General features: G+C 43.9%; 1 protein-coding gene across 1 annotated transcript; it reads left to right on the forward strand.

Annotated features, from left to right (window-relative positions):
- Positions 1 to 1936: 1936 nt before the first annotated feature.
- Positions 1937 to 15631, forward strand: LMOD3 (leiomodin 3). The gene is made up of 3 exons (XM_063122028.1): positions 1937 to 2468; positions 9937 to 11322; positions 15200 to 15631. Exons 1-3 carry the CDS (start codon positions 2175 to 2177, stop codon positions 15224 to 15226), a joined length of 1707 nt encoding a protein of 568 aa, XP_062978098.1. The 5' UTR covers positions 1937 to 2174; the 3' UTR covers positions 15227 to 15631.
- Positions 15632 to 20784: the final 5153 nt, after the last annotated feature.

Here is a 20784-nt window from a genome sequence, read left to right on the forward strand (position 1 = left end):
TGACAAATCCATGTTGGCTTCTAGTAATCACTGCATTGATTTCAAGGTGTTTACAGATTGACTTCTTTATAATCTGCTCCAGAATTTTCCCAGGGATGGATGTCAGACTGACTGGTCTGTAGTTCCCAGGTTCCTCCTTTTTGCCCTTTTTGAAGATAGGGACAACGTTAGCCCTCCTCCAGTCATCCGGCACCTCACCCGTCTTCCATGATTTTGCAAAGATAATAGACAAAGGTTCTGAGAGTTCTTCCGCTAGCTCCTTCATTACTCTTGGATGCAGTTCATCGGGCCCTGGAGATTTGAACTCATTCAAGGAAATTAGGTGTTCTTTGACCATTTGTTTATCAATCTCAAACTGCAATCCTGCCCCCTCAACTTCTGCTTCACTTTTTCCAGGGGGGTCATAGACCCGCTTTTGGGAGAAGACCGAGGCAAAGTAGGAATTGAGCACTTCAGCCTTTTCTTTGTCATCTGTTATCAATTTGCCATCCTCATTAAGCAGTTGAACCACCATTTCTTTCCTCTGTCTTTTACTACTCACGTATCTGAAGAAAGCCTTTTTATTGCTTTTAGCATCCCTCGCTAATCTCAGCTCATTCACAGCTTTAGCCTTCCTGACGCCATTTCGGCACTTCTGCGCCACTTGTCTGTACTCTTCTTTTGTAGCCTGGCCTTCCTTCCACTTCCTATATGTATCCCTTTTTGTTTTCAGTTCATCAATAAGCTTTTTGTGGAGCCACATTGGTTTCCTCTGTTGTCGTCTATCTTTTCTCCTTGTTGGAATTGTTTGTAACTGTGCCTTTAAAATTTCATTTTTTAGATACTCCCACCCATCCTGCACTCCTTTTCTCTTTAGGCTCCCTTGCCACGGGACCTTACTTATTATAGTTCTGAGTTTATTAAAATCAGCTTTCCTAAAATCCAGAGTACGTGTATGGCTACGCTCGACTTTTGTCTCCTTCATAATCAAGAATTCAAGTATGACGTGGTCACTTTCCCCCAGAGTTCCCGTAACTGCCACTTTATCCACTAAGTCATCCCTATTGGTCAATAACAAGTCAAGGATTGCCGATCCTCTAGTTCCTTCCACCACTTTCTGTAGGAGAAAGTTATCACCCATACATGTCAGGAATTTCTTGGAAGGGCCGCTTTTGGCAGTAATGGTCTCCCAACAGATATCAGGGTAATTGAAGTCCCCCATCACTACTACATCACACTTCCTTGAAACACTGGTAATTTGTTTCTCAAAAGTTTCGTCCTCGTCTTCTCCTTGATTGGGTGGTCGGTAGTAGACTCCGATGATCATATTCTAATGACAATAAACACCCTGTTCAGACAACATGCTAAGCCATGGTGGTTAAGCATTTTGAGCTAAACATTAATGTGTCATGTGAACCATGACTTAGTGTGTCATGTGAACCATTCCTAACCGTGGTGGCGACATAACCATGATTTAAACATGCTCACTAACAATTTGCTGTAAAAGGTTTTGCAGCCTAACCATGGCTAAGCATATTGTCTGAACAGGCGCATAGTGATTTTGGCTAAGAGTTGGCTATTGAGCGTTATAGAAATGTAACAAATAAATAAATGTAAGTTATCCCTCATAAAACAATCATTTTCCAAAGACTGGTAAAACCTATATGCAGAAGCGACCAGTGATTAAAGTCACCAGCACAAAGTCTGAGTGTTTGAACAGGACATAAGAGATGTGTAGTTCATTCATGCAAAGCCAATAAGGAGTAGCATTAATTTCCCTAAATTTAAATATTAGACCTCATATCCCATTAGACCGCATATCCCTAGGGGAATCCTCTTGAAAATTACCATGAAGATGCTTCAGAGCAACACAGCAGCTGTACTGAAATGTCAGAAGGGCTTACACAGCTGACACAAGCTGCTCAAAACAGAATATGGCAGCACCTCCATAAATTCTCTTCCTCCAGCCAAGCACTGCTTAATATAGATTTACCATATGCTTCAGTCCCTGCTCACTCTTACACAAGCATCTTCTAAGATCGAGTCAACCCACAATTTCCAACAAAAGACACATAGCAACACCAAGGATTTCATAGGGCTGAAAGCGAAATAGCACAACTTTCACCAGATCTGGGTTTTGTTTTGTTTTTATTTTCCTTTAGGTACTTCTAGAGCTGTTTTAATCAATAAAGAACATGTCTGAGTACAGCCAAAACTCTGATCCAGAAGAAACCTGCTTTGAGGAGATGGATGAAGATGAAATCTTGGCAAACTTGTCCCCTGAAGAGCTGAGGGAACTACAGTGTGAAATGGAAGTCATGGCTCCCGACCCCCAAGTGCCAGTTGGAATGATACAGAGAGATCAGACTGAAAAGCCCCCGACAGGAAACTTCGATCACAGATCCCTGGTCGACTACATGTATTGGCAGAAGGCATCCAGACGTATGCATGAGGATGAAAGGGTTCCGGTCACACTCTTACCATCGGAGGTAAGAATCAGGAAATGCAAATTTCATATTTTAACATTGTATTCTCCCCACATTTTATAAGGCTGCAATCTATTTACAGTTACCTAGGAACAAGACCAACTGAAATCAATGAGAGTTACTTCTAAGCAGACATGTATAGTTTAAAATAGGCTTTAAGTTGTCGTCTTCTAGCATATAGTAAAAGAAAACACTAATGTTACAAACTGCCGTATTGTGTTTAAGATGTCTTTATGGACAAGATCAGGAGTCCTATTTACTTTAATCAGGAACACTCCAGAATGCATTACTCTTTACTTATTACCATGTTGATCCTACTTTCTAGAATCAGTTACCTCTTAAGAAAGTAAAAAGCTATTATTGTAAAACTATTTTTAAAATTAAAATAAACCAAGACCAACACATTGACATAAGAATAAATATATCTCACTTAAAAGTAATATCCAAATAATTACTAGATTGATTAAAACGTGCAAAAAACGCCTTCTGGGAAAGAGTGGTTTTGCAAGCATTTATAAGTGTGGACAGAGACAGGCTCAAATAGATCTTTTTCCATAACAGAGGCCCACCAGAAAGGCCGGGCTCAATAATCTACCCATGTTTCCAGCTGGACTATGACTCAGTTGAAATTTTAAAGGGGGAAATGGTTTGTATAAGGTATTCTCTCAGATTGTTGGATTCCAGCTAGATATGGCTTTTAAATATATTCTTAATTAAGCTGTTATGACGCTGTCCCAAGGAATCACTGGACCAGCATAGAACCTCATAGGCTGAGGCTGAGAACAAAAATGATGCTCTTACACCAGCGCTGTGACTCAATTCAACCCAAGAAATAGCTCCATAAGAGCGAGGCATGCTGCTGTGTCTTTGCTTTCCCTTCTCCGGTATGGTACAGGTACACCGTACATGGAGGACAAAACCCAGTACCTGAGGCAAGCATTGGAAATAGTGTGATGAACACACACAAATTCCGGAGATCAAGGCTGCTTGTTTTCCTCTTATTACCTAGGAATGCACGGCTTTAGAGAAAGGCTCTATATTGGCATCTGGGAAGACCGTTGCTGCAGAGGGGTGATGCAGTTCCTCGGTCAGAAGGCTTATACGGACAGGATAAGGACAGAAGCAGAAGCCAGGCACTGGGAATTGAGTAGCCATGTGGATGGGGTAGAAAGGGTCAGGCAACATTGGAGTTACTGCAGGCAAGATGAATGTGTGCTGGCTTGTGAAAAGTTCTGGAGAAGAGGGAACCGATTGTTGAATAGAGAGGGAGAATTTTGTTTACAAGGCATCTGAGGAAACAGGATAAAAGGCACAGAGATAGTGAGGCAGGAGGCAACGAGGCCTGTCTCTCCCTTTACTGCCCTGCCCTATTAAATATAGCAGATGTAAGTAAATATGTGACAAGAAAGTAAAACAGTAAAAACTCCAGTTAAGATTTCACAGCCCTGCTTTTGGCAGATCTCGCTGAAACAGAGATTTTAGATGGAATTTTCAAAACTGCCGCTATCTATAATACCCTGTTACTATTAGCCTACAGCGGATATTGCTGTACACATATCAGCACAATACTGATATGGGTCTTCGCCGGGCTCCCAAGAAAAGCCAACGAAAGTGTTGAAGGCAAAGTCTGGCTTTGCTAAAAATGACTTTAGTAGAAACAGGTATATAAAATGAGGCCTACTAGAACCTTTCTTGGTTGCATCAGCAGGTAATCTTATTGAGAAAGACTACCAGGCATAACCTGGGATGGAGCTAATATGGCGCTCATCTTCATGACATCGGGTCTGCACGCAAGGCGGCACATCGCCACCTTGATACTCCTTCCGACTGTCTACAGTGGAAGGAGCACAGTTGTGGGATTTCTGGGAGGCACTGCTGCTGTCGCCGCTGCGCCTGCCCACCTGAGCACAGACACAGCAATTCCAGGGCACCAGGGAGCATCTGTGCCCTCTCTTCCACAGGTTCGTTTGTTTTTAAATTATTCAGTTGGTTCCTCCCCCCCTTTTCCTTTTTTTTAAAGGATCACATTAACAGCTAAATGGGGAACAAGGGGGAGGAACGGGGTGATCCCTCCCTTACAGAATATCCAACCAACCACCCCTTTATTTTATTTATTTTTAGTAAGTCTCTGCAGAGGTGCAGAGCCTCTCTCCAAGCTAAAAAAGTTGGGGCAAGTGCCCGACTATTTTAGAGCGGAGCTTTGGGGCTTTGCCCCTGAATCGCTTCGGAGTGGTGGCTGTGTCATGTAGATCACCTGCTGCCGCCCTGAAGCTACTGTGTGGAGGAGGGGGGGGGAAGCGCCCATCTAGACAAGCCCATGGATTCTGGTATGTTAGAGCTCCTAGAAAAATATGGAGTGGAGTTTTAGACATTAAAAGTTTACCTGAGCTTCAGTGTCTTTGTAACTCAATTGAGTGCTATGGTGTTTTTCAGCTTTTTAAAAAACCCAAAAATGGCATACTGCAGAGCAGAGAAGTGGGTATTACAGCCAGAAGATTGGTATGGGGGTAAATTAACAGGAACCTGTGGCAAAATGGGAGCGCAGGACTAGCCTAGTGAGAAAGTGGTGGGGTGATCATGGTGGCATAGAGAAGAGCATTCCAAAGGTATTCAAGGATTGTGTTCAGGACATGCTTCCAATGTTTTGTAGCTACAAATGTGTTGTGTACACACGCACACTAAATATATCACAGTGCTTCGTGAGTTCCACTTGACTTAAGAATAAATTCTACAGCGGCTTAGCCACAAATATGCTCCCATTTTGAACAACCCTAATATTTAGGATAGAGATGGATTCAGTTCACAACATTTCTCATTTGAAGGATTCTTGAAATAAAGCATAACGGGATTCATGAATCTGCTAAGAGATTGTGTTTTGCATTATTTTATTCCATGAATTGCTGTTCAAGCAATAATGCCAGCAAAGCCTGAAGTGCCTTTAAATGGCTGTTTACAGCTTACCATCTTGTGGCCTAAAAAAACTGTTCTCCCTTCTTTGCCTTTTCCCTTCCATTTTGAGTCTTGTCATTTTATTGTAAACCTGATAACAGAGCCTGTCTCTTTTTTATTGATGCACGCTGCTTTGGGAGACAATTGTCAAAAAAGTGAAATAAAAATGTGGTAAATAAACAAACAACTATTTAAAGAAATAAATAATATTACTCCTTTCTAAACTATGAGATGCCTAGCTAGTGTTACCCAGAAACAGTACTTCCGGATCTATCCAGACAGCAAGGGTCTGGCTACTTCGAGATGAGGCTTGTATTGTGCAATCGCACTGCCTCATTCACAGAAATCTACTGGGGGGTGTCGTGGGGTGTCCAGATGACATCTTCCTTTTATTGCCCTTCTGTCTTTTCCCACTGTGTCTTTGACCATTTTTCTTACCAGAAAAAAATCAGTGATGGAAGAAAAGGTGGCATAGATAGCTGAATAATGCCTCTTCATTGTTAGTCCTTGGACCTCTCGATCTGGAAGCACCCTCTATTTTTATCTTGCAGCAGGTCAGGAAGGAAGGTGGGCAAAAAAACCAGAGGTGAAATGGGGCACAAGCAACTACATTGCGGGTGCTTCCGGATGGACATCTCCTACGGTTACCCATCAAAAGACATTGTGCAGCTATTCTGTCCCCCATACCCTTAACTTTCTGCGTTAAGAAAAAGGGTGGAAGAAGTTGTGGGAAAACATGGGAAAGATACAAACTGAAAACATCATCTGGAACACCACCCACCACCACCCACTGCAATAAAATTCCTTGAATGAAGAAAGGTAATTGCACAATGAAAGCCTTGTCTGACATTAGGGCATGGGTTTAGGGTAGTGCAAAAGAGGACAAGACCCTGTTATACACCTGTGAAATTCCCTCTTCTATATAGCTGTTTAAAGGTGCAGGAGCTCTCTATTGTCCTGTTTTGCATCTGGCCACCCTAGGTGGGTTTCTTGCCTAAATAAAATGTGAAACTATCTTGAAATGTGAATACTATCAAAATGTAATGCAACATTATGCTAGTAATGCTTGGCATTTATTTGTTTGTTTATTTACAATATTTACAGCCTGCCTGACTTCCAAAGGCAGGAAATTCCATAGGAAGGGAGCCAACACACTGAAGGCTCTTCTCCTGGTGGACTCCAATTGGACCATAGGTCCATGTGGAACCATCAGGAACATGCCCTCAGATGACCTCAGTGACAGATTGTTAGAAGGAAGGCGCTTTCTCAGCTATCCTGGTCCCAAGTTGTTTATGACTTTGTACACTAGTACTAGAACTTTAAATCTGGCCTGGTAGCGAATATGCAGCCAGAATAGTTCTCTCAGCAAAGGAGTTGCATGCTGAAAGGGGGCAGCTCCCAACAACAGCCAAGCTGCTGAGTTCTGCACTAGCTCCAGCTTCCAGAGCAACTTTAAGGGCAACTCCACCTAGAGTGCATTGCAGTAATCCAGCCTTGAGGTTACTACCACCACGGCCAAGCTATCCCTGTTAAGGGGAGGCCATAGCTTGTGAGCCAGGTGAAGCTGGTAAAAGGCCCTCCGAGCTTCCATGGCCACTTGGGCCTTCAGCCACAGTGATAGATCTAAGAGTACCCCATGAACTACGAACCTGATCTTTCAGAGGGAAAGTGCAACCCCATCCAGAACAGGCAATAAGCTTATCTCCTGGACTTAGGAAGCACTTACCCTCAGGGCTTCCGTCTTGTATTTATATAGCATTCCAGAATGTCTAGTACATTGTTACAATAATTCTTATAACTTGTTAAAGCAGGACAATAGTTATTGTCCTGAGTGACGGTAACTTGCCTAAAGCTCACAGTTTTACTTTAATAACCCTCAGTAATCAGTGAGATTACCAGGCTATGAATCCAAAGGAATGGATCAAATTTTATCATCAAATTATTTTTCAAACAGATATGTACAAGTAAGACCAGCTGCAACAAAACGTAGCAGTATATACTCACCACCAGCAGGAGTGCTCCTGTGAAGTTTTCCAGCTGGCCATGCCCTTGTTTAGAATACTCCATTCTACTGCCACCCCAGGTTTTCGGTTTTCTTTTCCAACTGACATTCAGCATTCAACTGCTGATGCTCAGCATCCCTCCATCAAGGATGCTGATCAATTAAAGTTATGAAAGTGCTGCGTGTTGTTTCTTGCTTTGCAGGGATTGATAGGTAGGGATCCTGCACACACACATGTATGATCTGGTTTCCGCTAGACCTAGAATGGAACTCTGAGCAGGTCAGGCTGGGAGCTTCATGGGCTCAGAGCACCGCCAGCTCTGGTTTTTTGAGGGCACTTGGGCAGGACACCCTTAATGGGTCTTCTCTCTCAGATGAATCTACTATCTCATCACCATTGCTAGCTGTTATTGCTCCTCTTCCTATTTTCCATCTACTGCCACTCACTGGCTTGACAGGCAAAGAGTCAATGAGCAAATAGGCAATGACAGCTGGCGCTCCTTCTCACCATCACTGGCCCAGAGCAAGAAGCAAGTGAACAAGGAGCTTGCAATGGTAAAGAGGAGGAGCAAGCCTAGTAGGCCCCTCCTGGAATGTGGACCCTTGGCAGGGGCCCAGCCATACCTACTCTTGGCACTGCTGGCAGGTGTGTCAGGCAGACAGGTGGGGTTGGGGGAAGGGATGAATAGGGACATTGAGTCCTGCTGGGGTGCTACCTGGCAGGGATGGCCAAATAGCAGGGAGGGGTGGATTCAGGGCCAGGCTTAGGGGTGGGAGAACTGGGCGGTCACCCAGGGTGCTGAGCTGGAGGGGCCACCAAGCTAAGCTGAACCCAAGCTGAGCCAGGTGTGAGGGTGGGGGCAAGTTGATCTCAGTGGTGGTGTTTTTGAGTGTACTATCTGCAGTGAGATAGGGTGGCAAAAAGCAAGTGTTTGTAACCTTTCTTTCGAGGTTCTACAGGTTGTTTGCTTATACAAACTACAAAAATGATCTTCATTCAGTTGGCTTTACACTACAGTATGTTTTTCTTTCAATTTCCAATTTGATGCCATTTGTGCTAGGTCAAAATCAGCGGAACACAGCTTTACTTTGAGGCAATGTTACCAAGCTCTTAGCACTTATAAGTTATAAGCACAATAATAATAATAATAATAATAATAATAATAATAATAATAATAATAATAATAATATAAAGAATAAGCTCTAAGAGGTCAGCTGGATACCTTTTTATTCATAACTTTTTTATTATTATTTTTAAAGATAAAAATAGTGGATATTCTAAAATAAAGAGATCAGGGTTTTGAGCAATGTCATTCTCGATGGACATCACACCTGTGCTGGGCCCCATAAATTCTCTGGATGGCCCTGCAAAACTGACTAAAGGAGTCAGGGGGCATTAAAGCCACTTCTCATCCAGGGTGCTATTTATCCTAGGTTCGGCCCTGGGTGGATTGGTCAAGGAGGTTGCTGGTAAGATATGGACCAAAACGGCTATTTGGCCTGTGCTCAGCTGTGCCTGAATGCACTCTCATTTCCTAGTGTTGGGTTGTACCCTGGATCCAAACCTAGGACCCCCTACATGTAAAACATGTTGTTCCTTCTGGCTCAGGCTCCTTCTGCAGCTCCTGTATATCTGGCATTCATGATTGGATCTTAGGACATATATGCCCTGTGATGTGTTGGATTGCTGTTTGCTGCTGTGGCTAGGTGATTAGGAAACTGCTCTATGTTGTTTGCAGCTTAGGTTTGAGTCCTGGAAGCAACCTCTCTTTTGCCCCTAACATGACATTTAGGCCACAGCTAGACGGGGTGATATCCCAGGCATCGTCCCGAGATCGTCCCTGTGCGTCCACATGATGCACAGGGCATCCCGGGAGCAGGGAGGAATGATCCCTCCCTTTCCCCAGGATATCATCCTATCCTGTTGCGATTTTTCCGCGGTCTTGGGATGATCCACACGGAAAGTGTGGCTGGGCATTGCGGTTTGGCCTGGCTCCTCCCCAGTAACTGCGAGGAGCCGGGACCTGGGCATGGAGCACAGAGCTCCTCAGGAGCTCTATACCCATCGGGGGTGGGGTGGGGTGAGCATGAGGGTTTTTGTTTTGTTTTTTAAACTCACCAGTTTTCGGACTAGCACTCGTGCACTGCTTCTCCTTTTAAAAAAGAAATGGTGGCCACGATGTTGCGCACAGCGTGTAAACCAGGGTGATGATCTTGTGAACATAAAATTGCAAGATTGTCGCCCTCCGACCCCCTCGTCTAGCCATGGCCTTAGTTTTCCAGGCATGTAAAAGGTGAGTGAGGGCATATTGACCCATTCCCCTAATGGGGCTTGCTTGAACTCCCATCTCCGGCTTCCTAATCTTGTGACACTTGTGGAAGTTGTTGCTGTCTGTGTGTGTTTGTTTCTGCCCTTGGGAAAACAAATTTAAATGCTTCTTCGTCTTCATTGATTTTATTTAGTAGATGTGGCAAAAGTATTTTAAATTATTTCAGCTCTTAGCGTTCTGTTTTCCATAGAGAGCCACTGGAGAAAAGTTCGAAGAAAATGTTGCCGATAGTAGCAATGAAAATCAAATAATCAAAAATACTGCTGGGAAAACAAATGGAGATGTAAGAGACTATAAAGTGAATGAAGAAGAGGACGAAGAGGTAGAAGAGGAAGAGGAAGAGGAAGAGGAGGAGGAGGAGGAAGAAGAAGAGGAAGAAGAGGAGGAGGAGGAGGAGGAAGGAGATGAAGAGGAAGAGGAAGAGGAGGAAGAGAATGAAAAGGATAAGGAAGATTTGGAAACAAAAACACCATATGGTGATGAGAATAGCAGAAGCAAAAATGAAACTAAGGAATCAAACATGGAATCAGGTGAAAAACAAGAAAATAATGGGGGGAAAATATCAAAGTTAAATATTCCCAAAAAATTAGCTCTCGATACCAGTTTTATTAAATTAAGTGCAAGGCCTTCAGGAAATCCAACCAATTTAGAGGAGAGCTTGTCTAAAGTCCGGAAGAATGACCCAGACATGACAGAACTCAACTTGAACAACATTGAGAACATCCCCAAGGAAATGCTGGTGGACTTTGTCAATGCCATGAAAAAGAATAAGCAAATCAAGACATTCAGTTTAGCCAATGTGGGGGCAGATGATAATGTCGCTTTTGCCCTGGCCAACATGCTACGTGAGAACAGGAGTATCACTACTTTGAATATTGATTCCAATTTCATCTCAGGTAAAGGAATTGTTGCCATTATGAGGTGTCTGCAGTACAATGAGAAGTTGACTGAACTACGTTTTCACAACCAGAGGAGCATGTTGGGCCATCAAGCAGAAATGGAGATTTCCAGGCTATTGAAAGCCAACCCTACACTACTTAAGATAGGTTATCACTTTGAACTTCCAGGTCCCAGAATGGTGGTTACCAATCTGCTCAGCAGAAACCTCGATAAACAGAGGCAGAAAAGGATAGAGGAGCAAAAGCAGCAACAGTTAAAACAGCAGAGGGAGCTAATAGCCATGTTAGAGAATGATCTTGGGTTGCCTCCAGGGATGTGGGAACTGCTAGGGGGACCAGTGCCTGCTTCAATGATACCTCCTCCAATGCAACCTCCAATGCCACCAGTCCCCAAAGCTCCATCTCTTAGCAGAAAAAATGAACCTGCAAGAATACCAGCTCCTGAAACCGAAAGCAGTGATAACACTCCCTCCTTCAAAATAGTTAAACTCAAGAGAATCCAGCGCAAACCCAGTATAGAACAATATGTGGAGCCAGCTGAAAAAACAAATCTCAAAGATGTGATCAAGACACTAAAGCCTATTCCGAGAAGGCGGCCACCTCCTCTAGTGGAAGTAACTCCAAGGGATAAGCTCCTTAGTGATATTCGTCAGAGCAATGTAGCTTATCTTAAACCGGTAAGTACAAATGATGATAGGTTGATAGAAGGAAGCAGGAAACTACTGCAATATCAGTAAGCAAAGGCTGTTATCCACAATCATATTTGGGAATTGCAGCTACTCTGCGTCTTGGAGACAAGGTAGGGTGACCATATGAAAAGGAGGACAGGGCTCCTGTATCTTTTACAGTTGCATAGAAAACGGAATTTCAGCAGGTATCATTTGTACATATGGAGAACCTGGTGAAATTTCCTCTTCATCACAACTATTAAAGCTGCAGGAGCTATACTAGAGTGACCAGATTTAAGAGAGGGCAGGGCACCTGCAGTTTTAACTGTTGTGATGAAGAGGGAATTTCACCAGGTTCTCCAAATATACAAATAACACCTGCTGAAATTTCCTTTTCAATACAACTGTTAAAGATACAGGAGCCCTGTCCTCCTTTTCATATGGTCACCCTAGACAAGGGTTATCTTAGAAGTGAATGTAAGGAAAGCTTTATGTAAAGTATAATACCAACATGTTAAGGGTATCTGATTGTGTTAGGTGGATCTCAGCTCAAAGTATTGCAATATCTGCACTATGGCACACATGTATGTTTGTGTTGCTTGTGTGTTCACACACAATGAAGCAGTTAACAAAAGTTACCAGATTTCCCAGGGACCACAGGATTCCATGGACATTGCTACAACTTCGGGAGGGGGACTACATGATCCGATCCTGCCCCCTTCCCCTCCCTTTCCTTTCCCCCTTGCTGCTGCCATGGAAAGAACTGCAGTACCTGCTTTCCGAAAACATAAAAGTAGCCTCAGAGGATCTCGTAGAGGTCAGAAAGGGGGTAGGTATTCCAGTGGGCAGACAAGGAAGAGGAGAAGACCAGATATGAAAAATCCCATGGTCTCCCTAGCCCCATCCTTTTCAGTGTGCCTCTTCTAGATGGGTTGAAAGGCCCATTTAAATGGGGAAAGGATTCAAAATCTTGAGAGCGAAAATTGTCTCCTTTGATCTTCCTGCCCTGCCAATAGCAACCCTGCAGGGCATAGGATACTCGGAAGCCTCTGAGATCAGAGGTTTCCGTCTAGCGGCTATCAACCTGATAAGGTTGCGCCTTAATTATTTTTATCTTTCCTTCTCTAGTCATTTCACTTGTGGAACATTTTTTTAAAAAGGATCCTTCTGACCCTGTGTGGGGCATCTCCAGTGTCAGCCATTGAGAGCACTGCAAGATGTGGGGTAGATTTTCTGACAAATCCCCCCCTCTCAATTACACAGCTGTGCTGCTGCCTACCGAACAAGCTGCTCTGCATTAGATCTCTGTCCTTAGGGCGTTTTGCATGCCTCACATGTTTTCACTTGGTTGGGCCAAGTCCAGTGTGTTGCACCTGTTAATCACTGAGGTCACCCTTGGTAGTTATGTTTAATTATGTCTTCCTTAGTAGTGCAGAAATAATTTTCTAAGGTTGAAAGTCATGCAATATACATTATTGGCAATTCCCTTCATTAAGACACCTGAGTTAGTTCTCTGCCAGAAAAGTGACAATTTAAAAATCAGAGTCTGCTTAATGTTTGTCATTTGATTCATTAGAACATTTCTCCACTGTAATGTGAATGCAACAGCTCTTGTGAAGTGGGTAGTGGGGAGGGGGCTGATCAGGGCAAGAGCATTTTATTTGATTATGTTTATTGGCTACTGTTCCCCCCCCCCCCCCGCTTTCTTTACTCTTTTAACATATTAGGCTAGTAGTTGAATTGATTGCCTTCCAAGTAGTAGAACTCCTAGAAATTTTCATTACAGATTATAACACTCTTCTTCAACCTGGTGCCCTCCAGATGTATTAGACTGCAACTCCCATAATTCCTAGCCAGCATGCAGTGTGGCTTATTTATTACATTTATATCCTACCTTTTTTCCTCCACGGAACCCAAGGCAGCATACATAATCCTCCTCCTCTCCATTTTATCCTCACAACAACCCTGTGAGGTAGGTTGGGCTGAGAGTCTGGGACTGGCCCAAAGTCACCCAGTGGGTTTCCATGGCCGAGTGGGGACTAGAACCCGGATTGCCCGACTCGCAGTCCAACACCTTAACCATTACACCACACTGGCCCTGGAGGGCACCTGATTGGTGAAGGCTGGATTATAAAATGCCCCTTCTGCTACAGAATGCCACAGTGGGAACATTTCTAAGCATGTCACCCCTTGTCAATTTCAGGATATTTCTATAAGGAACTTCTACTGTTGATTGAGTTGCGTGGTAGGGTGGGGTGAGGATAGTTCAGATCCAATATTTCAGCTCATCCTTTTCCCACTCTGAGCCCAAACCCATCTGTGCAGTCTGCAATGATAAAGGTAGGGCTACCATGACAGTCCCTATGAAGAGAGACTGAAAGAACTGGGCATGTTTAGCCTGGAGAAGAGAAGATTGAAGGGAGACATGATAGCACTCTTCAAATACTTAAAAGGTTGTCACACAGAGGAGGGCCAGGATCTCTTCTCGATCCTCCCAGAGTGCAGGACACGGAATAACGGGCTCAAGTTAAAGGAAGCCAGATTCCAGCTGGACATCAGGAAAAACTTCCTGACTGTTAGAGCAGTACGACAATGGAATCAGTTACCTAGGGAGGTTGTGGGCTCTCCCACACTAGAGTCATTCAAGAGGCAGCTGGACAACCATCTGTCAGGGATGCTTTAGGGTGGATTCCTGCATTGAGCAGGGGGTTGGATTCTATGGCCTTGTAGGCCCCTTCCAACTCTGCTATTCTATGATTCTATGTGTAGAGCAGTAGTGGTTGGGAAGAATGCAAAGGATGACTGGATCAGGCCCTAGAAAATGCAGATGATTAGCAGTAGGTTTGGGACACCAAAAAAGAAAAGAAAAAAAGAAAGTATTTCTCCATGCAACATGTAATTAACTTATGCAGCTCATTATCATAAATTGTGGCAATTTTCACTATCCTAGATAATTACTATTTTTATTTATTTATTTAAGTATTAAATGTATATGCTTGCCAAGGGGCAAATGCTGTTAGTACAGTTTACAACCAACTGATCCAACAAAATAATTCTTATGGTAGATTCTTATTCACTGAATTCATTCCTAAGGAAATAAGAAGAGTGAATGCATACTACAAATATTGCTCAAAAGGAGTGATTTGTGCTTGGCTCTTCTTTCTACCAAGAGATGAGACTCAGTTGAAATTAATTTTATGTTCAGAAATGCATTGATTGCCATAAGTCAGGAAAGCCCATAACACCAGGTAGGTGCTCCAGATGAAGCTAGCGGTCTTCTGTGCACCCCAGTAAGAAGAAGGCAGTGGTGCTGTCAGGGTAGAATTTGGGGGCAGAAGTCCGTGCAGCAGATTGAGCAACACAGTTTGGCTGGCTTACCACATTTTGAAGAAACTGAAATTACATGCAATAAGTCATAACCAAACCACTCTGGGTGAAAGCCTACACCCGTTCACCCAAACATTTATCCTTACGAGTAACAAAAAATAAATATCAGAGAAATTCAGACAGAATGTTAATGGGGGTGGTGGTGGTACAAATTAGACACAGACCTGGCACTGAGTGTCTCCCAGCTTCAACATATTCATTGCTGGAAGAATGCTGTTTCCCCGCAACAGAGGTACCTTCAGGAAAGACTCCAAATGCCACCCATACCATGCCCTGCTGAATAACATCTGCATATCACCAGAAAGACTCTAATGGATGACAAGTAATGGCAAGAACTCAGGAACTCTTATCCAGTGTCGAATTGCTATTTTTAAAATTTAGGGTGTTGAGGTCCCAACCCCCATCCCCCAGATACTATTTTGTATCATTTGGAAGAGACTGAGAAGTGAAGTTATTTTTTCTACAACTATTCACATGTCTTATTGTTCTTCCCGCACAGGTGCCAGTTCCCAAAGAGCTGGAGTAAGTCACCTCATTCAGCTGAAGGAAACAACTTAAAAAACAAACACAGACTATTCAAGTGTTGCTTCTGATTGTTTCAGGGTCTGTTTCCTTCAGGTGGAAGACATGAAGACGTGGGAACAACGGTTGAAGCATGCTGTCTGTTGAAGTGATGGTTGAAATGGGTAGAATGGAAGCCACATAAATGGTTAATAATTCCCATCCATTCTCAAGTAATGAGCTGGTGTCACTCTACAGTCTCCATCAGCCAGCTGAATTTAAATTTCTTTTTTGGTGGTGGTGGGGGAATGGAGTGGGAGACTTTGCCTTCCCCCATTCTTAATGATGTTACCACTTTTATATATTCCTTCTGTAACTCTTACTGCAAACATGTCACCCTCTCTTTTAAATTTTACAGATGCTTGTGGCATCCTTTTTCTGAGTTTTTTTCTCTCCCTCATCCAATCACCTGTAGTTGTGTGACATGCCTGCCAGCTTCATAAATTTTCTTTTTGGGGTGGGGGTGGGGGAAATCACGATTACTATGGTTTTTATTAGAAGTTGAAGGATACTGCAACAAAAAATAAACTACTTTCAGAAGAGTTTGAGTTGTGTCTGCTCTTACCTGCAGAAGTTGAGAGAAAAGGGTAGCTGCTGTGGAGATTCTATGAAAATGCCCTTCCTAGGCCTCTTGGGCAAGGCTGCCTTGTTCCTCTCAGCCACTGAAGGGCCAGCTCCTCCTCCCGTCACTACAACTCATGCACTGACTTGCCAGGCAGCGAGGTGGCAAATAATCACGTAGTGGCACCTCCTCCTTGTCCCCATTACTGCTATCATTTGCATGTTCACCTTCTCTGGGCTGGAGGGAGGGGGCTGGTGAGCAAAAGGACGACAATAAAAAGAGGAGTAGCTACATGTCCAGGGCTCTTGACACAGTGGTCCACCTGGTAGAGTGTAGGCCTTGGTACATGCCTGACTTGACTATACCACCCCACTGATAAAAAAAAATGGACCTCAGGTCCCAGCAAAGCTTTTGCCTTCAGGAAGAAATTCTCATGTCCTGGTTTGCCAAGACCACTTAGAAATGGGCTGGAGATATAGAGGATAAGCTTCAACAGGTGTGAGGAATGGCCAGAATTGGATTTGCCTGGGAGTTATCTAAAATCTTACCTCAAGGCAAATCAGGCAGGATAGCTGGATTGGCTGTAATAGGCTGACCATATGAAAAGGAGGACCGGGCTCCTGTATCTTTAACAGTTGCATAGGAAAGGAAATTTCAGCAGGTGTCATTTGTATATATGGAGAACCTGGAGAAATTCCCTCTTCATCACAACAGTTAAAGCTGCAGGAGCTATACTAGAGTGACCAGATTTAAAAGAGGGCAGGGCTCCTGCAGCTTTAACTGGTGTGACGAATAGGAAGTTTCACCAGGTTCTCCATATATACAAATGACACCTGCTGAAATTCCCTTTTCAATACAACTGTTAAAGATACAGGAGCCCTGTCCTCCTTTTCAAATGGTCACCCTAGGCTGTAAAAACATTGACACCTATCCTAGGCTGCTGAGTTGACAGGCTGAATTCTTGAAGAGAAAAGTTTGGCAATTTCAAGCAACTGCAGGGCACATTCTGCCATTATGTTTATTCTGAGGCCTACAGGATAATGCAGGATGGAGGAGGGGTGATCATGCATTGTGAATAACGTGAGATCCCGCCCTCATTTACACGTCAGGCGAGGTGACCTCAACAAGAGAGCCGGTGCGCCCGCCATTTTTTTATAACTTAAAGGGCCAGCTGTGCACGAGCAACCAAAAGTAAGTTGTTGGGTTTTTTTAAAAAAAAAATGATTTCCCTGCTCCCCCCATGCTGTACCCCGTGCACGACTCCTGCCTCCACGTGAGTAATTGCGCAGAGCTGAGGTCAAGCCACGGATATGGGCCACACCTTCCGCAGTCCCAGGCTCAGCCCGGGACTACAGAAAAAGTGGGCCCAAAAAGTAGGCCTATATCTCGGGGCCAGGGAGGGTTGATCCCTGCCTGAGCCTGGGATCCCCTGTGCGTCATCTGGATGCACAGGGACAATCGCGGGTATCACCCCAGGATATAGCCTGGTCTAGCAAAGGCCTCAGTATCTAAAAACCGGACACCCATTTTTAGTGTCTTTTGAGAGATGTGGGGCTTCTTTCACCCTATGAGGACTATGCTACCCTTGTTGTGCCCCAGGACTTTGCTTTCACTTCCCATAGTCAAGGCCACCCTCTGTAGTTACAGTGCAGGAACAAGAACTGCAGAGTTTCAGATCTCCCCTGGGGCTGTTTGTTAATTGACTGGAGGAGCTGGGGCTGAGTAATGCCAAGACCTTTGCTGGGAGGCTAACTCCAGGTGCTTGGGGCACTGCCCAGCCCTTCAAGCTGAGGGAGAAACCCAAGCCAGCCTCTTGCAGGAGATTGGAGATTAGTCGCTGGAGACAAAGGTGCTAATCCATCCCTGCCCAATTATTTAGCAGTTTCTAAATGCAGGCCAGGCCAAACTCTTAATTGGCCCAGCTGCTTTGGGTTTTTTTTAAAAAAGCTGTCCATATGGTAGAAGTTGAAGAGCACAATAATGCATTACAATATGTGTAAGAAAGATGCCTCTTCCACGTTATGTATAAAGATCACATTTTAAGATAGAGACATGTAAAATGTTCAGTTAAGACATCTTTTGGGTTTAAAGTCACACAATTCCAGTAGTAATGAAGCGAACAGATTCTGCTGTGCATCATGTAAATCACTCCATCATCTCTCCGGCTACTACACGCACCTGTGTTTCTGTCTATGTCTCTCAACCAACCTGGTGCTCTCCAGACTCTAACTCCCATTGGCCCCAGCTAGCATGGCCAAGCATGCTGGGGGTTGTAATCCAAAACATCTGGAAAACACCAGATTGGGGAAGTCTATACCAGAGACACACCAAAGTTACTGCCTGGGAGATTTATTTCTTTTTATTTGTTACATTTCAATCCCACCTTTCCTTCAAGGATCTCACGGCAGTATACATAGTTCTCTCCCCGACCCCGCGTTTTATCCTCGCTACAAGCTTGTGAGGTAGGTTAAGCTAAGAGATAGTGACTGGCCCAAGGTCACCCAATGAGTTCATGACAAAGTGGGGAGTTAAATCTGGAACTCCCTGGTCCTAGCCCAACTCTCTAGCCACACTGCCTCTCTGCTTGTGCTGCCAGAGGTGAATTATTTTTGTCAGTGTTCAGAATTGTACCATTAGAGATCAATGGGGCAGCAGTTGCATCCTGTTACCATAAGTTCTCAAAATATGTGGTGTCTCCCACCTACTATTAAATGAACTTTTTAAAAAAGTTACTATTTGCTCATTACCATAAAACTTCACACAGTTATATTCATCACAATCCACCGAAACTCAGTGTGGCTACAGATGCTTTCAAATTTTGAAATACTCAAATACAGCTTGGCTTTATAAGACCCATCATAACGTTGTATCATTCGGCCCCTGCTGTCAATGCGTATGGCTTTCAGTAGGAGTCAGAGAACAAACTGCAGAAATATCAGGCTTGTGGTTGCTTACCTGGCAGTGGCAGCACAGCTGTTAGAGAAGAAGAAAAAGGCAGAGAAAAGGAATGTGGCTAGAGATTCGGTGACTGGTTTGAAGGAGACAATATGCTGGACCATTGCACAAGTGGGGGTTCAACGCTACTATGAAGGGAGAAATTAACCTAGAACTTCTTATTCTCAAAATAATGCTTTTAAACTCCCCAGCCTATCTACAATGGCTGTTTGGTTCAATGGCAGGAAGCATAGCAAATGAATCAAGCATCCCCAGTGGAAAAGCTGGGCTTTGGGGCAGCTGTACTACTTTATGTTCATCCCAGCTAATTCTGTTGAAATCAAGATCTAATAACTTCCCAGGCAATTTTGTTGTGACAAGTTGTATTCTAATCAGAGGCCTGCTTAGCATGAAAGTTCAACAACAGGAGTTGGAATATGTTACAAAATACCGGAGAAGGCACTAGCCCTCTCTCCTTCAGCAACTTTTCGCTTTTCATAATTAAAGAGGGGATAGAGAAAGGCAGAGAAAAGCAAAGAGGCTAGAGATTAGGTGGGTAGCCTGACTTAATGGAGAATTTGACAAACAATTGCAGAAAGGAGCAAGTAAATGATGATTGTCAGGAATAGTAATACCTCTTGAAAATAGTTGATAGGTATATGTGAGTGTAAACTACAACACCAGTTTACAGACTGCACATCCCTACCTAAGCTTTTGATTAAACTACAGGTGATCTTAGACTGTTTTGAGTGCCAGGAAGAGGTGCAAACCCCTCCCTCACCCAAACATGGAAACCTAAAATCCATTGTTATGCTGATTGTAATCTGCTACAAAAGATCAGTCTCCAGTGGAGAAGGTCAGTGACTGCTGCAAGAGAGAACAAAACAGTTGCACTGAGAATTCTCCTGAGAACAAGGAATTTTTCCCACTTCACCAACTCTGTGCTTGTACTCCCCCACCCCCAAATATGGCAGCTAGTCAAGAGGTGCACCCCAGGGACAGACCTCACTGTTGATTAGCAGGGGTGATGTCCATTCAGATAATACAGGTCAAACAGGAACATCCTATCCTCTCAGGGGAGATGTGTACCTGAACAGGCAGCTCAGAGCAGCCCAGGAAACCCAGCATGGCTTCAACTTGGGCCCTTTCTACACCTAAGGATTATCCCAGGAAAATGGCGGGATCATCCCTGCCTGCTCCCAGGATCCCGTGTGCCATTTGCACACACAGGGCTGATCCCCGGAAAAAAGGCAGGTGTTGAAACGGCCTTGGTGATGAAATTTGTGGAACCCTATTGCCACACTGGGAGAAATGCCATGGGGGATAATTTCTTCTCAAGTATTGAACTTGCTGAAGCATTGATAAAGACTCAGTAGGCATACTGAGAATAAACTATACATCCCACTCAAGATGCAGTCACATTCATACGGGGAACCACTGTCACCACTATTCAGTTTTGACTGTGACTCTACTTTGGTATCATATGTTCCCAAAAAAGGGAAAGCTATCATTGTCCTCAATGCATCGTGACATGGTGGTGTGTGGGGAGTCAAAAAAGCCATTAAAATTACACATTGCAATGACACCAAAAGCGAGTTGGATAACCTTGACCACCTTTTGAGGAACTACACCTGTAAGCATAAAATTAACAGGTGCCCAATGATGCTTTTTAAAAAATGTGCTGGACATTGCAGCCTTAGCCAGGTATGTTGAGGGTCCACACAAAACCTCAGAGGGAGTGCCAAAACGGAGGAGGAGCCTATTCCTCACAGCTCTCAGTAAAGAATTGATATGTCCCTAGGTACAACAAAGAGTGCAAGACATAGCAGATTTTAGTATGAACACAAGGTCTGTTGCACAGGCTTTGGGTTGTGTCCACCAACCTTTGCCTCTGGATCAAAAGGATGCTGTCACTTCTGAACTAGAGTGGTAGATAAAAAAAAATCAACAAGCAATGCACCAGCTGTGAGAGGTTTGCCTATAAGGAGCACTGCATCACTGAAGTTGAGGTGTTCTTTGTGCCAGTA

Source organism: Elgaria multicarinata, chromosome 3 (genome assembly GCF_023053635.1).
Source record: "Elgaria multicarinata webbii isolate HBS135686 ecotype San Diego chromosome 3, rElgMul1.1.pri, whole genome shotgun sequence".
NCBI classification, from domain to species: Eukaryota; Metazoa; Chordata; class Lepidosauria; order Squamata; family Anguidae; genus Elgaria; species Elgaria multicarinata.